General features: G+C 42.8%; 1 protein-coding gene across 1 annotated transcript in view; it reads left to right on the plus strand.

The window, feature by feature from the left end:
• Positions 1 to 5,052: 5,052 nt before the first annotated feature.
• LOC117452240 (tetraspanin-15) overlaps positions 5,053 to 15,130 on the plus strand; it is a 32,150-nt gene continuing 22,072 nt past the window's right edge. Inside the window, exon 1 of the mRNA XM_034090747.1 lies at positions 5,053 to 5,339. Within this exon, the coding sequence (XP_033946638.1) occupies positions 5,253 to 5,339 (87 nt within the window). The 5' untranslated portion in view covers positions 5,053 to 5,252. The remainder of the gene's footprint in view (positions 5,340 to 15,130) is intronic.

Genomic DNA, 15,130 nt, shown 5'->3' on the forward strand with positions numbered 1-15,130 from the left:
AAAGTACATCACACACATTATTAAGTTTTCCTACTGGTGGCAGAGTTAGTGTGTCTCATAACTGGAAGTGTTAGTCAGTGTATCTGAAATGACTCGGTTAGCTACGTTAGCTAGCTAGCTTACAGCAGGTCTGCAGTGACATCAGACGGAGTCATGTGACCACTTTGTTCAAATAAGACCATCAAACATTTGAAGTCATAATCCAACAACAGAGACAGTTGTTCAATTTTATAAACCTGAATGTTGCCAAGCGCTCCGTCCTAGCTGTGTGCATCACTTTTTAGTGTCCCCTGGTCTCCCAGCTGTGTGCGTCACTTTTTAGTGTCCCCTGGTCTCCCAGCTGTGTGCGTCACTCTTTAGTGTTCCCTTGTCTCCCAGCTGTGTGCGTCACTTTTTAGTGTCCCCTGGTCTCCCAGCTGTGTGCGTCACTCTTTAGTGTCCCCTGGTCTCCCAGCTGTGTGCGTCACTCTTTAGTGTCCCCTGGTCCCCCAGCAGTGTGCGTCACCTTTTAGTGTCCCCTTGTCTCCCAGCTGTGTGCGTCACTTTTTAGTGTCCCCTGGTCTCCCAGCTGTGTGCGTCACTTTTGAGTGTCCCCTGGTTTCCCAGCTGTGTGCCTCACTCTTTAGTGTCCCCTGGTCTCCCAGCTGGGTGCATCACTCTTTAGTGTCCCCTGGTCTCCCAGCTGTGTGCATCACCTTTTAGTGTCCCCTTGTCTCCCAGCTGTGTGCGTCACTTTTTAGTGTCCCCTGGTCTCCCAGCTGTGTGCGTCACTCTTTAGTGTCCCCTGGTCTCCCAGCTGTGTGCGTCACTCTTTAGTGTCCCCTGGTCCCCCAGCAGTGTGCGTCACCTTTTAGTGTCCCCTTGTCTCCCAGCTGTGTGCGTCACTTTTTAGTGTCCCCTGGTCTCCCAGCTGTGTGCGTCACTTTTGAGTGTCCCCTGGTTTCCCAGCTGTGTGCCTCACTCTTTAGTGTCCCCTGGTCTCCCAGCTGGGTGCATCACTCTTTAGTGTCCCCTGGTCTCCCAGCTGTGTGCATCACCTTTTAGTGTCCCCTTGTCTCCCAGCTGTGTGCGTCACTTTTTAGTGTCCCCTGGTCCCCCAGCAGTGTGCGTCTCCTTTTAGTGTCCCCTTGTCTCCCAGTTGTGTGCGTCACTCTTTAGTGTCCCCTGGTCTCCCAGCTGTGTGCGTCACTCTTTAGTGTCCCCTGGTCTCCCAGCTGTGTGCGTCACTCTTTAGTGTCCCCTGGTCTCCCAGCTGTGTGCGTCACTCTTTAGTGTTCCCTGGTCCCCCAGATGTGTGCGTTACCTTTTAGTGTTCCCTGGTCCCCCAGATGTGTGCGTTACCTTTTAGTGTCCCCTTGTCTCCCAGCTGTGTGCGTCACTCTTTAGTGTTCCCTGGTCTCCCAGCTGTGTGCGTCACCTTTTAGTGTCCCCTGCTCCCCCAGCTGTGTGCGTCACCTTTTAGTGTCCCCTGGTCTCCCAGCTGTGTGCGTCACTTTTTAGTGTCCCCTGGTCCCCCAGCTGTGTGCGTCACTCTTTAGTGTCCCCTGGTCTCCCAGCTGTGTGCGTCACTTTTTGCTGTCCCCTGGTCTCCCAGCTGTGTGCGTCACTCTTTAGTGTCCCCTGGTCTCCCAGCTGTGTGCGTCACTCTTTAGTGTCCCCTGGTCTCCCAGCTGTGTGCGTCACTCTTTAGTGTCCCCTGGTCTCCCAGCTGTGTGCGTCACTCTTTAGTGTCCCCTGGTCTCCCAGCTGTGTGCGTCACTTTTTAGTGTCCCCTGGTCTCCCAGCTGTGTGCGTCACTCTTTAGTGTCCCCTGGTCTCCCAGCTGTGTGCGTCACTCTTTAGTGTCCCCTGGTCTCCCAGCTGTGTGCGTCACTCTTTAGTGTCCCCTGGTCTCCAGCTGCGCATGTGTCCTCAAGTCGCTGAAGACGTTTCTTCATGTGTTTTTGGAACATGTGTGTTTTTATATCTGCGTTGTTTCTGAAGCTGCAGCACGTTTCTCCTGATGGAAGAGTTGTGGGTCGTTGTAAAGCGTTAGCGAGAAGAGCTAGTGTAGCGACAGTAGTGTACAGTCTTAATAACAAGTATAGATGCTAAAACACTTGTTGATGGATGACCGGACATATCCCCGACACAGTCTCACCCCATCAGCAGACGATGCCCTCATTGGTCTCATCTCCGCTGATGAAAAAGTAATGCTTACAAAGCCAACGAGTGATGAAAAGTGGTTGTGTAGAACTGATTACATTAGCATTGCTGTGTGCAGTGGGAATCAGACTCAATCTAACCAGCCAGATAAAACAGCGGGAATATACTCATTATGTCAAGACGGAAAATTGGCATCATTGAGAGCTGCCGCTGTATCGCCAAGACGGGAATTGCAAATGAGATTTTTAATGAAAACTCTTTATGCCCCTCTCAGTGTATAGCGACTGCGTGGCTGTGAGTTTGGAAATGACTTGGCAGAGGAAGTGTAGGATTCAGATGAGTTAGCAGAACAAATGAGCTGCTTCCTGAATATAAACCCAGTCCATATGAACTGTCTCCGAGGCCCAGACACATCAAGACATGTTTTAAATATCCAATGGTTATTTCTGACCTTTTCCATTTTGATTGGCTTTCGGGAGCTCGGGCTAAGCGTTGTCCTACCTCCCACTGAAACTTACGGTTCAGTTTTTTGTGAAAGATGTGAGACTTTTAGATGCTTGCTGCCAGCGTAATGGCATGAGGACGTGCTGACGGATTTAGTTCCTTCAACAAAGAACTGAGAAGCTGAACTGTGGGTCTGACTGAGAGGCACATGATCATTCATTCCTCTATTTGCTTTTGTCTTGTTCATGATCTCATGGGACTACAGTAGATGTAATCCCAGCATGCATTGGAACTGCAGTGCATGGTAACACAATATATCCTGCGGATGAAAATTGGTTTTTGAATTGTCCTTTCAAGAGTGCCCTTCAAGTGGACAAACCTTATCAATGGCCTTTTGTGATGCCTTTACATTGAAATAAAACTTAATTATTTTTGCGATTTTCCAAGTGCTCAAAGCGCCTTACTTTTCACATCTCTGCATGTGTGACCATTAAAGAGGGTTTCATCCCTCCAATAGTCTTTCTATAGGACATGTAATACATTGAATACTGTGGACAATACCGACAGGAACCATTTAGGGTGAAGTGTCTTGCCCAACGGCATGTTGAGTGCAGTGGTGGTCAAGGTACCTGTATGCCCCACACTTAAAATGGGGCATAACCCCATTGGGGCTAACAAAATTCCACCACTGACCCAAATAGAACACGAAAGACACCTTTTAAAATCATCAAAACCATAGGATTTATTATAATCAACACATCAAATGTTAAATGTTTAAGTATCCATCCTAGGATGAGAGGCAGGAACACAGCAGTCCCCACACCAGAGGCCTCCCTCTTCTGCTGCTGCACTGGAGCTTTTAAGCACTTCCTTCTCCAGGTGCACCTCGTCTGAACCTCGTTACAGCAAAGCAGCCCACCTGGGTAGAGGAACCAAGGGGAAAAGAAACAGGGAAGACATACAGCCGTAACACCCTTTCAATGGAGACGATGGAGAAAACATCAAGTTCCCTCTATGGTGCCGTTGCGGTGAAGAAAACATGCACTTCACGTGGAGAAACATGATCAAATGCCCTCTGAATTGCCCCTCCAGTGGAGAAAACACGATGAAGTGCCCTTTGAGGTGTGCTTCCAGTGGAAACAACTGTGTGACATGCCTTCTGAGATGCACTTCCAGTGGAGAAAACATGACGAGGTGCCCTCTTTCATAACGTTTAAGTGGATTAGAGATGATAAAATAACCTTTATGATGCTCTGTCTTTGGAGAAAACCTGACGATGGAGCCTCACTGTTTGCAGTCAGCCACCACAGCCTAAAGAAATACACGTACCTCATTAACATCACCTCACCACTGACCCCAATTACAACAGTATGAATACAATGACATCACTCAGGGCCGGCCCTCGGCATAGGCAGTATAGGCGAATGCTAAGGGCGCATCAACCCATAGGGGGCGCCGAAAGAAAAAAGAAAAAAAGTTAGAAAAGAAAAAAAAGTGTTTTCATTTAAACAATTTTTTTAAATGTAAACACAATTTCCCGATTTTGGAAACCGCGCACGCGCAAATCATAGTGAGTGTCTGCATTTTCACTGCCCCTTTAAGACGGTAGTCAAAACAAAGCGTGGACTGTTTTTCCGGCCAAGCGGAAATGGTTATTGTTGCGGTCTTTACCAACGTTAGTATGGCGCCAGCTAAAATCTTGCCTAGGGCGGCAAATTGGTCAGGGCCGGCCCTGACATCACTCACACCGCCTCCACACATCATATTAACAGGAAGTGAAATAACAAGATGCATCTCTTTCTATATCTCTCAATGAGAACATCTCAGAAGATGAAACACCTGTGCTGATGATCACCTGGGTAAACATGGCCGAGTGCATTAACCTATTTGTGAAAACATGAGTAACGTCACCAGATGCCATATATATCCATCAAGGGGTGGCAACAACAACAACAACTGATGCAACCAGAAGAAACAGGGATTAGCTGTGTTCCGAGGTCAAAGCAGAACCTCAGTAAATAATTTCTTTACTAGATATTTTCAAAGCATGTTCCTCTGTCTTTCAAGTTTCACGCCAGTAATCATGAACAGATGGAAACCAAATGTAATTAAATATATATTGTGTCTTTTAGTGACTTTATGCTGTTACACAGTGTTAACATGTCATCCTATGAGCTGCATATTACCATGTATAGGTCCACACCTGTTTTGCTGATACAAGACTTTTCTGACCTCAATGTCTGTTTTACTTTTAATAGTCTTATATTCTTATGTTTTATTGTTTTTGTATTGATACCAAACATAGAGAAAGATATTTAAAATTATTCTATATTAACCATTTTATTCATTTGTATATATTTATTATATTTTAATTGTATTTAGTAAATGAACATCATCATGCTAATCCAATTAGATAGTGATGATGTGTTCACTGCCCCTTTAAGACGGTAGTCAAAACAAAGCGTGGACTGTTTTTCCGGCCAAGCGGAAATGGTTATTGTTGCGGTCTTTACCAACGTTAGTATGTGGGAAATGAGGGCTGCTATATATATAAAAAACAGCTAGCTCTGTTAAAAATCGTATTCCATTTCATTAGGACTATTTGATGTTTCGTTATTATCATTTCCCCTGAACTAACCGCTAGCTTGTTAGCATCAGCAGCCATGCCGTCCTATTCTGAATTAAGGAAAACAAACCACTTCTACTACTTCATCAAATTCACCTTAAATATCTACTCAATGCTGTTCTCGGTAAGTTTCCTGTGCATTTTTTCACGTTATTATAGCAATTTTAATCTACAACAGTGTCTGCTAATGGTAGCGGATGCGAAACACCCACTAGCATCACCTCGCCAAACCTCATCCATAAAACTGTGAATTTAATGTTTTATATTTTCCTTGCTTATGCACACTTGTTACCACATAATATGTTACATATTATGAATCTATGCCATCTGTTGTACACATCGGCATGTATATCAGACAATGAGCACAACCATCTGGATCACAATTAGATTTTTAAACACGTAGCTCCTCCATATGAAGCCTGTTTTCATCCACAGTTTTGGGCGTTTTTGGTGCAGCTTTGCTACAGATTTATTGAGATTAAAACCCCCATGTTGGCTAGGACTCATGCCGTATTCACCAGAAGTCTATAGTGATTAACATGTAAGTCATACTTTATGATATAAAATGTTTTTTGTTGATGTAGGGCCATGCTATGTTAAATTGTCTTATTTTCTAATGGGATTTGGTGTGGAGTTTTGGGGATACTAGCTAGCAAGATGCATGGTTAGCCTGCAAGATAAACATCATGCATCCTCCTATTTGTTAATCCTTTCTTACTACAATCATTTGTGGCCATGTAATAATTCATTACAGTATAATTGGATGTTATTAATTGCATTTTTTTTATTGTTTTTATCAGTATTAATCGATCACTGGTAGCAAACAGCACGGTGGTGCAGGGCGTTGGATTAAAGGGAAGGCTGTGGGCAAAGAGATCTGCCGACAGAAAAGAAGAACAGGCGGAAAAGCGCCTATCAATCAATCAATCAATCAATCAATCAATCAATCAATCAATCAATCAATCAATGTTTATTTATATAGCCCAATATCACAAATGTTACATTTGTCTCAGTGGACTTCACAGTTTGTACAGAATATCAGTATGACAATACTTTTATTATTGATTTAAATCCAGCAGTGGTGTTAAAGTACTGTACTGAAGTACACTTTTGAGTATTTCCATTGTATGCTACTGTGTACTTCTATTCCTCTACAATTCAGAGGTAAATGATGTACTTTTACTCCACTTAATGTATTTTTAATTCCTTTAGTTACTTTACAGATGTGGATGAATGATGTGAAATCTAATCACCAGCTTTGAGAACACTTTCATGATCAATCATTATAAAACATATCATAGATATTATTCTGAAATGGACCAATCTGCACAACGACTACTTTTACTGTCTTTCACTATATTCTGATGAGAATACTTTCTACTTTCACTTGAGGAACATTTTGAATGCAGGACTTTTACTGTAACAGAGTATTCCTACACTCAGGTACTTCTACTTTTACTCAAGTTCAAGACCTGAGTACTTCTACTTTTACTCAAGTTCAAGATCTGAGTACTTCTACTTTTACTCAAGTACAAGATCTGAGTACTTCTACTTTTCCTCAAGTACAAGATCTGAGTACTTCTACTTTTCCTCAAGTACAAGATCTGAGTACTTCTACTTTTCCTCAATTACAAGTAGGGTTGGTTATCGTTTGAATTTCCACGATACTGATTCCGATTCCGATTCTACTTTTCGATTCCAGTTCTTAACGGTTCTCAATTCCGGTTCTTTGAGGGGCAGGGTAAAAAAATGATACATGCTTCTTCCACCAAAAAAATTACATTTATTCGAGAAACTTTTACACAGGTTAGTTTACAGTAATATTCACATTAATCAGTCTGTTTATATTCACTGCTATGTAACTGTAACCTGAGAACCACTGAAGCTACGACAGTCCAACTTTTAAAGGAACCCCCCCCCCAGTTTAAAAACGGTTCTTGTTGAGAAAAACAAGCATATCTGCCTTCTCAGGCATCCCGGGAAGAAATGTTTGAACATTTTGAAGTAAAATGCTTCAATCTGGTGCACACGCAGAATTACTAGAGACTAGATCTAGGGGGTACAACTCTAAACACCCATATGAAAAAGATCGGTTTACATTTTAATAATTAAATAAGTATGTGAACATAACCATTAACCTACCATAGCCAATAACAAATACATGTAACGTGTTTTATTTTTGTTGTTCATTCATATCTTACTATTTTATTCATGCATATTTTTTTATCTCTCCAGTTTAAAACGATATGTCTGGTTTACTGTCCTATAGTATACATTGGAATGATTTCAAACCTGTTTTAACCCAATAATTATAAAGGAGTGCCTTGGAAATATCTGTTTACATAAATTGTGATCAAAACGTTTGAGACCCACTGAGATAATTTAGACTAAAGTGAACTATCTAAACACTCAGAGTCCTTTACCTCACTGAGCTGAAGTTATCAGCCTCAGTCTGACTGGAGAGGACTCTCCCTCCACATCATTGTAGAAACATCTTCTAATATCCGTTAGAGCAGCTAGCACCATATGCTAATAACAACAGCGCCCTCCCTTTCTCCCTCGCTCATTCGCACTTTGGCTGTGAGCTGCGGGCGCCAGATAAGCCAACATCCCCCATTTTCATCACTTGCAGCGCCCATCGCACAAGGGAAATGAAACGTGTAACCGGGATGAAAAGGGTGTTACATTTACTTGATTATGAATGTTGTTACATCAAGGCCGAAAATTAGGATGAGCGCCAACGGTCAAAACATTTTTGTTTCCTCCCAGAGCTGTCAGCGCAGCGCCTCCACAGATCTGGCGCCCTGGGCGAACATCTATTACGCCAGTGCGACGGGCCGGCCTAGGTCTCAGGTTACGCTGTAGGAAGTGTAGGTACAACCATAGATATATATATATATATATATATAAACCTATGATATAAATGGTTTATATATATCTATGGGTACAACCTATACAGTCTATGGGTACAACGCTACATTTCCCGCCTCGCCGCAGTCATACAGTAGGCTACGGAGAGCGGCGAGAAACATTTCCTCAGGCATCGAAAAGCGGAACCGAAATTCACATGTCTAAATGATGCCGTTGGAATCGAAATGTTGTTCTCTCGGTACCCAACCCTAATTACAAGATCTGAGTACTTCTTCCACCTCTGCCATTCATGTTCATATTATGACTTCATATACTTTAATATATACTAATAATGCATGTGTGAAATGTTATTTAAAGTACTTAATACTAGTTAAATAAAGGTACATTTGGTGTGGGTATATAAAACCAGTTTAAAAACCTTGTTCAGAGCCTTCTGGTTCATTGGAATCAAGGTCAACAAGCGTTTCCCTGCTCCTCACTACTCAAACTGTTTTTATTGGATGATAAAATAGGATTGTGGCAGGTGAAGACATTTAAATGATTTGATCCAACAAAGCACAGGTATGTTGAGGCCAATTATAATAAGATGGCCAAAGTGAGTCACATATTCAAGCAAAAGTTTAATAGAGTTTAGTATTTCACACTCTTTATCACCATTTTCTCTTATCAACCCACACTTATGTTAGGCTAAGGGGCGGGACATCTCTAAGCGGTTGACCAATCAGAGCAGACTGGGCTCTGGTTTCAGACAGAGGGTGAAAAGAGGTGCTGCAGCACAGACAGTATGAGTAAAATAAAGAGCTTTTTGAACATTAGAGCAGGGAGACACTACATACTGATATACACCTGAACATCAGCCGGAGAGGACTCTTTAAAGTAGAGACACTACATACTGATATACACCTGAACATCAGCAGGAGAGGACTCTTTAAAGTAGAGGCACTACATACTGATATACACCTGAACATCAGCAGGAGAGGACTCTTTAAAGTAGAGACACTACATACTGATATACACCTGAACATCAGCGGGAGAGGACTCTTTAAAGTAGAGACACTACATACTGATATACACCTGAACATCAGCAGGAGAGGACTCTTTAAAGTAGAGACACTACATACTGATATACACCTGAACATCAGCAGGAGAGGACTCTTTAAAGTAGAGACACTACATACTGATATACACCTGAACATCAGCCGGAGAGGACTCTTTAAAGTAGAGACACTACATACTGATATACACCTGAACATCAGCAGGAGAGGACTCTTTAAAGTAGAGACAGTACATACTGATATACACCTGAACATCAGCAGGAGAGGACTCTTTAAAGTAGAGACACTACATACTGATATACACCTGAACATCAGCAGGAGAGGACTCTTTAAAGTAGAGACACTACATACTGATATACACCTGAACATCAGCAGGAGAGGACTCTTTAAAGAGTAGTAATTAATCAAAGTGTTATAGAGATGTGATATATTCAAATAGCAGGAAGCACAATATTTTTAAATGGCAAAATATGTGTTAATTATCATTTAGAATGACGTATTGTGAAGCTGCAAACATACAGTATGTCAGCCTACAGACGGTATCCTAAATACATAATAACACCTATTTGTTTCCTACACATCCTCTGTATAATGAGAGTAATAATGCAAAATGATCGATTCCTCCAATATCGTGAATCACATCAGTCGAAAGAATGCACTTTCTTCCAAATCCTGCCGCCCTGATAATCAGAATCGAGCTCTAAGGCTTGCAGTGGGAACCTGTCCATGACTGGACTTTGAGATTGAAAGATAAGCTTCCCAATGTCCTGGCATTTTGTCCTTTTTTTATTTGGAGACACTGTCAGATCAGCTGGTTCAAAGTCTGCTACACACTCCTATCTTCATTACAGCTGCAGTGACTTCAGATGTGGGATCTGATCCAGATTCGGCCGCGTTATGGAGGCTGTGAGCAGTAAATTGAGTTGAAGCAGACGGACGTTTGCTCTTAAAGCAGATTGCCTCTTTTTCCAATAGAAAAATCAATATCGGGGAAGCAAGCGCTGTGTGACTGCTCTTCTCCAAGCACTCAGTTAAATACCAACAGCAGGGCTCGACAGTAACGGTTGGCAGGTTGCCATTGGCAACCATTCAGAAAAAATCCTTTGGTTGCCATCAGTGGCAACCAGTTTTTAACATAAAGAAATAAGGACAGTGTGTCCTTATTTATGTGACGTGTTCCCCAAAATAGATAAATGTTAAATATTTGTTGTATTAAGAGTGATATTTAATTATTGTTGACCAGTCGGAACCTGAGACTTAAGTTGCACGTGCATTGGTGTGATTACGGAGCCAGAAAGCCATGCACGTTTACTCGTGTGAGCCGAGTGTTTGTTTTACAAAAAATGGCGAAGCAAATTAAGTTGTTTGACTGTGGGGTAAAAAGTTCGGCCAACCCGTCAACTTCTCACACGAATCGTTCAAAGTGATTCAACTGATGAAGCGCAAGATGAACCCGAACGAAAGCAAAGAGGAATGTGTGAAGTCTTGGGAGGCGAAACATAGATGTACGTTCTGCTCCGATGTCCATTCAGTTCCGGTAAAAGTTCCTTCAAAATAAGAGTCCCGATCTTATTACTACCAAAATAAAAGTGCTAAACGAAACTTTACCATAGGAAAATATTGGCATACAAATAGAATCACTTCTATAAAAAAGTAACACATTTTAAATATAGTTAGACATATTAAAGGTAATTTACAGCATTAATAATTATTATCTAATTCTTAGCTGTGAATGGTTTTCATTTATTTAACATTAGAAATGTATTAGTCTGGCCAATGACAGACTTCAATGCTGAAGGGCCAGTGGATCTATGGTGGGGGTCAGCACAAAGGTCAGGAAAACCCAAACTTGAAAGGGAGACAATGGATGACCAATAAACTAGTGACTTGCTCAATTCATTTGTGAGGGATCTGTGAAGAACATGACAGCAGCTGCACTGCTGGTGTTTAGTATACCAGCAATTGAGGGTGGACAAGTTTCCTACCACTTAGGTTTCAAATAATTGTGTTAATTACTTATTGTAAAGCATTTGAACATTATTTTGTGTCACATGTTCGTTATTAAGTTGATGTATAACTGTATAGTACTTTAACTATTTAAAATATAAGGTGACTAAAAATGGCAACCGTATTTTCAGTTTTGGCAACGAAAAGCTGATGCCTGGTTGTCCACCTGGCAACCACTTTTAAAAGTTAGCGTTGAGGCCTGAACAGGGTGCAACACTCCATTTGTGTAAGTCGTCAACATGTTTTTAGCGTGCTCAAAGGGTTAAACTTGGGTAGTCTTAATAATCTTTTTGATGTAGTTCCTTTCATGTGATCTTATAATCCAGATGCAGTATTGGAAAGTATCTAAATACATTTACAAAAGTACTGTACTAAAGGGTAGAGATGCAACAATAGCACTTTGAGTCGATTGACAGAACAACAATGGACGATTTTAAATAATTTCTTGTTCAGAAATGGCAGAAAATACTGATTTCAGTACAATTTCTCAACGAAGTACTGAGGTCTGTTCTTTACTTCAGTGTTTCCATTTTGTGCAAAGTGATTTTCATGCGTAAACGTGAGAAAATGCTGTTTTCTGCCTTAAGAAATTTAGACATTTGAGTTTAAAGTGAATATCTTTAGGGGTTTGACTGACTAAACACGACATATAAAGAAATACCTGCTGGGTCATACGTATTGAACACTTGAACAATGTAAATTATGAAAAAATACCATGATAAGTAGTAGTAGTGATAGTGGTGGTAGTAGTGGTGGTAGTGGTAGTAGTAGTGGTAGTGATAGTAGTGGTGGTGGTGGTAGTAGTAGTAGTGGTAGTGATAGTAGTGGTGGTGGTAGTGGTGGTGGTGGTAGTGGTAGTGGTAGTAGTAGTGGTGGTAGTGTATGTCAGTGGTGTCGTCGTGTGGTCATTGTTGGTGTGGTACGTGGTGCGTGTGGTCGTGGGGGTGTTCGTGGTGGTGTGGTGGTGGTGGTTTCGTCTTGGTAGTGTCGTCTGGTCGTGGTCGTGGGGTGGTCGTTTGTCTTGTGGGGTGGTGGCGTGGTGGTGGTGTCGTCTGGTCGTGTCGTACGTGGTGGGGTGGTGTGGTGTTCGTCGTGGGTCGGGGGTGTGGTGGTCGTGGTGTTGGTAGTGGTCGTGAAGTGTGTGGTGGTGGTGGTCGTCGTAGTGGTCGTGCTAGTCGTGGTGGTGGTGGTGGTGGTAGTAGTCGTGGTGGTGGTGGTGTGGTGGTAGTGGTGGTGGGTGGTGGTGGTGAGGTGGTGGTGTGATGGTGGTGTGGTGGTGGTAGTGGTGGTGGGTCGTCGTCGTGGTGGGTGTATGAGTGGTAGTGGTGTTGGTAGTAGTGGTGGTGGTAGTAGTAGTAGTAGTGGTGGTAGTAGTAGTGGTACTACTACTACCATCTCTCTCTCTCTCTCTCTCTCTCACACGTCCGGTTATACTTCACTTGCGTTTATGTCCAAATCCATCAGATCTAGCTAATGGTATGGCTGCTGCCCCTCCCTACACGCAGATCACGCAGACTCAAACCTCATCTTATGCCCACATTCCAGCTGAGAGGGTCTTCTCTACAGCTGGCCTGGTTGTGAATCGCCTCTCCCCTGAGTAGACATGCTCATATTCTGAAACAAGAATGAGTATTGAATAGCTGCATTCTGTGCATAGGCCCCGTTACAGGTTGTTGATCTCTGTTGTCACGGGTTACGTTACCCTAACCCGTCATGCTGTTCGTGTTTGATCCCTCTTTAATTTAAAAAACCAAGTTATGTTTTAAGCATGAAAGCTGTAGGCCTATAGCTGTCAACTGTTCAAACTGTGATCACCAGTTCAATACATTTGACATATTCCACTTGGTTTCTTTACTTATTTGAACATGGATTTATTTATTTTTCAAAATAAAAATAGTTTTTGTAAAAAAGATTCCCTATTTTTTTTTATAGATATGTACATTTCGGTTAATCGGGTAACCGCTTTTTTGAGGGTCGAATATTCGAGGAGGAGTGCGTAAAGTACTTTTTAAAAATACAGGAAATACATTGAGATAACAATAAAAGCTAAGAAATGCTCGGTGTTGCAGAGAAAGTGAGCCATTCAAAAGATAAACTAATAAAAGCACATTTTAAAGCATCATTTTTAGACGGAGCCATGTTGTTTACCTGTGAATATAAGAAGAATTGTAGCTCCACAAAAAAATAGGCCATGGAGTAATTTTTATTTTTGCTATTCAAATAATTCCTTTTGTGTGTGTAAGTGCATTTTTGACTTTTAATTAAATCAACAATCAGAAATATTATTTGGGGAAAATCTGTTCTTTGCTCAATTTTAACAATAGAATCAAAAATATTAAGTAAACCCAAAAAAGTTAAAATCTAAATGTGCAATAAGAAGATACAATTAAATAGAATGAACTTTATTTTAACATATGAAGTTAAGGGAAGATGTTCACACTCTTTTACAATATAAAGCAACAATAAATATGTAAAAATGGGTACAAATCTAAATATATGTTTATAAGCAATCGGGTTTTCTGACGTTTGCTCCATTTTAAAATACAAGATAAAAAAAGAGTAAACGTATGAAAAACATCTGAAGTTCAAGTTAAAACGTGTAAAAAACGTAGCAGGTTTTTCTAGAAAGGTATAGAATGATGGCTCCCATTGTTGATATCCACCTGGTCTCTCCCATTATCTGGGTGGTTTCTCCATTAACTGGGGGGGGGTTCTCCTCCCTTTAACTGGGGGGTTTCTCCATTAACTGGGGGGGGGTTCTCCTCCCTTTAACTGGGGGGTTTCTCCATTAACTGGGGGGTTTCTCCATTAACTGGGGGGTTTCTCCCATTAACTGGGGGGTTTCTCCATTAACTGGGGGGTTTCTCCCATTAACTGGGGGGTTTCTCCATTAACTGGGAGGGGTTTCTCCCATTAACTGGGGGGTTCTCCATTAACTGGGAGGGGTTTCTCCATTAACTGGGGGGTTCTCCATTAACTGGGAGGGGTTTCTCCATTAACTGGGGGGTTCTCCATTAACTGGGAGGGGTTTCTCCATTAACTGGGGGGTTCTCCATTAACTGGGAGGGGTTTCTCCCATTAACTGGGGGGTTCTCCATTAACTGGGAGGGGTTTCTCCATTAACTGGGAGGGGTTTCTCCATTAACTGGGGGGTCTCTCCATTAACTGGGGGAGGGGGGTCTCTCCATTAACTGGGGGTTTCTCCATTAACTGGGGGGTTTCTCCCATTAACTGGGGGGTTCTCCATTAACTGGGAGGGGGTTCTCCATTAACTGGGGGGTTTCTCCCATTAACTGGGGGGTCTCTCCATTAACTGGGGGAGGGGGTTCTCCCGTTAACTGGGGGTTTCTCCATTAACTGGGGGAGGGGGTTCTCCCGTTAACTGGGAGGGGTTTCTCCATTAACTGGGGGGTTTCTCCCGTTAACTGGGGGTTTCTCCATTAACTGGGGGAGGGGGTTCTCTCCATTAACTGGGGGGGGTTCTCCCATTAACTGGGGGGTCTCTCCGTTAACTGGGGGGTCTCTCCGTTAACTGGGGGGTCTCTCCGTTAACTGGGGGGTCTCTCCGTTAACTGGGGGAGGGGGTTCTCCCGTTAACTGGGGGTTTCTCCATTAACTGGGGGAGGGGGTTCTCCCGTTAACTGGGAGGGGTTTCTCCATTAACTGGGGGGTTTCTCCCGTTAACTGGGGGTTTCTCCATTAACTGGGGGAGGGGGTTCTCTCCATTAACTGGGGGGGGTTCTCTCCATTAACTGGGGGGGGTTCTCCCATTAACTGGGGGGTCTCTCCGTTAACTGGGGGGTCTCTCCGTTAACTGGGGGGTCTCTCCGTTAACTGGGGGGTCTCTCCGTTAACTGGGGCGTTTCTCCATTAACTGGGGGGGGGGTTCTCCTCCCGTTAACTGGGGGGGTTTCTCCATTAACTGGGGGGGGGGGTTCTCCCATTAACTGGGGGGGTTTCTCCATTAACTGGGGGGGGTTCT

Source organism: Pseudochaenichthys georgianus, chromosome 9, assembly GCF_902827115.2.
Source record: "Pseudochaenichthys georgianus chromosome 9, fPseGeo1.2, whole genome shotgun sequence".
NCBI lineage: Eukaryota > Metazoa > Chordata > Actinopteri > Perciformes > Channichthyidae > Pseudochaenichthys > Pseudochaenichthys georgianus.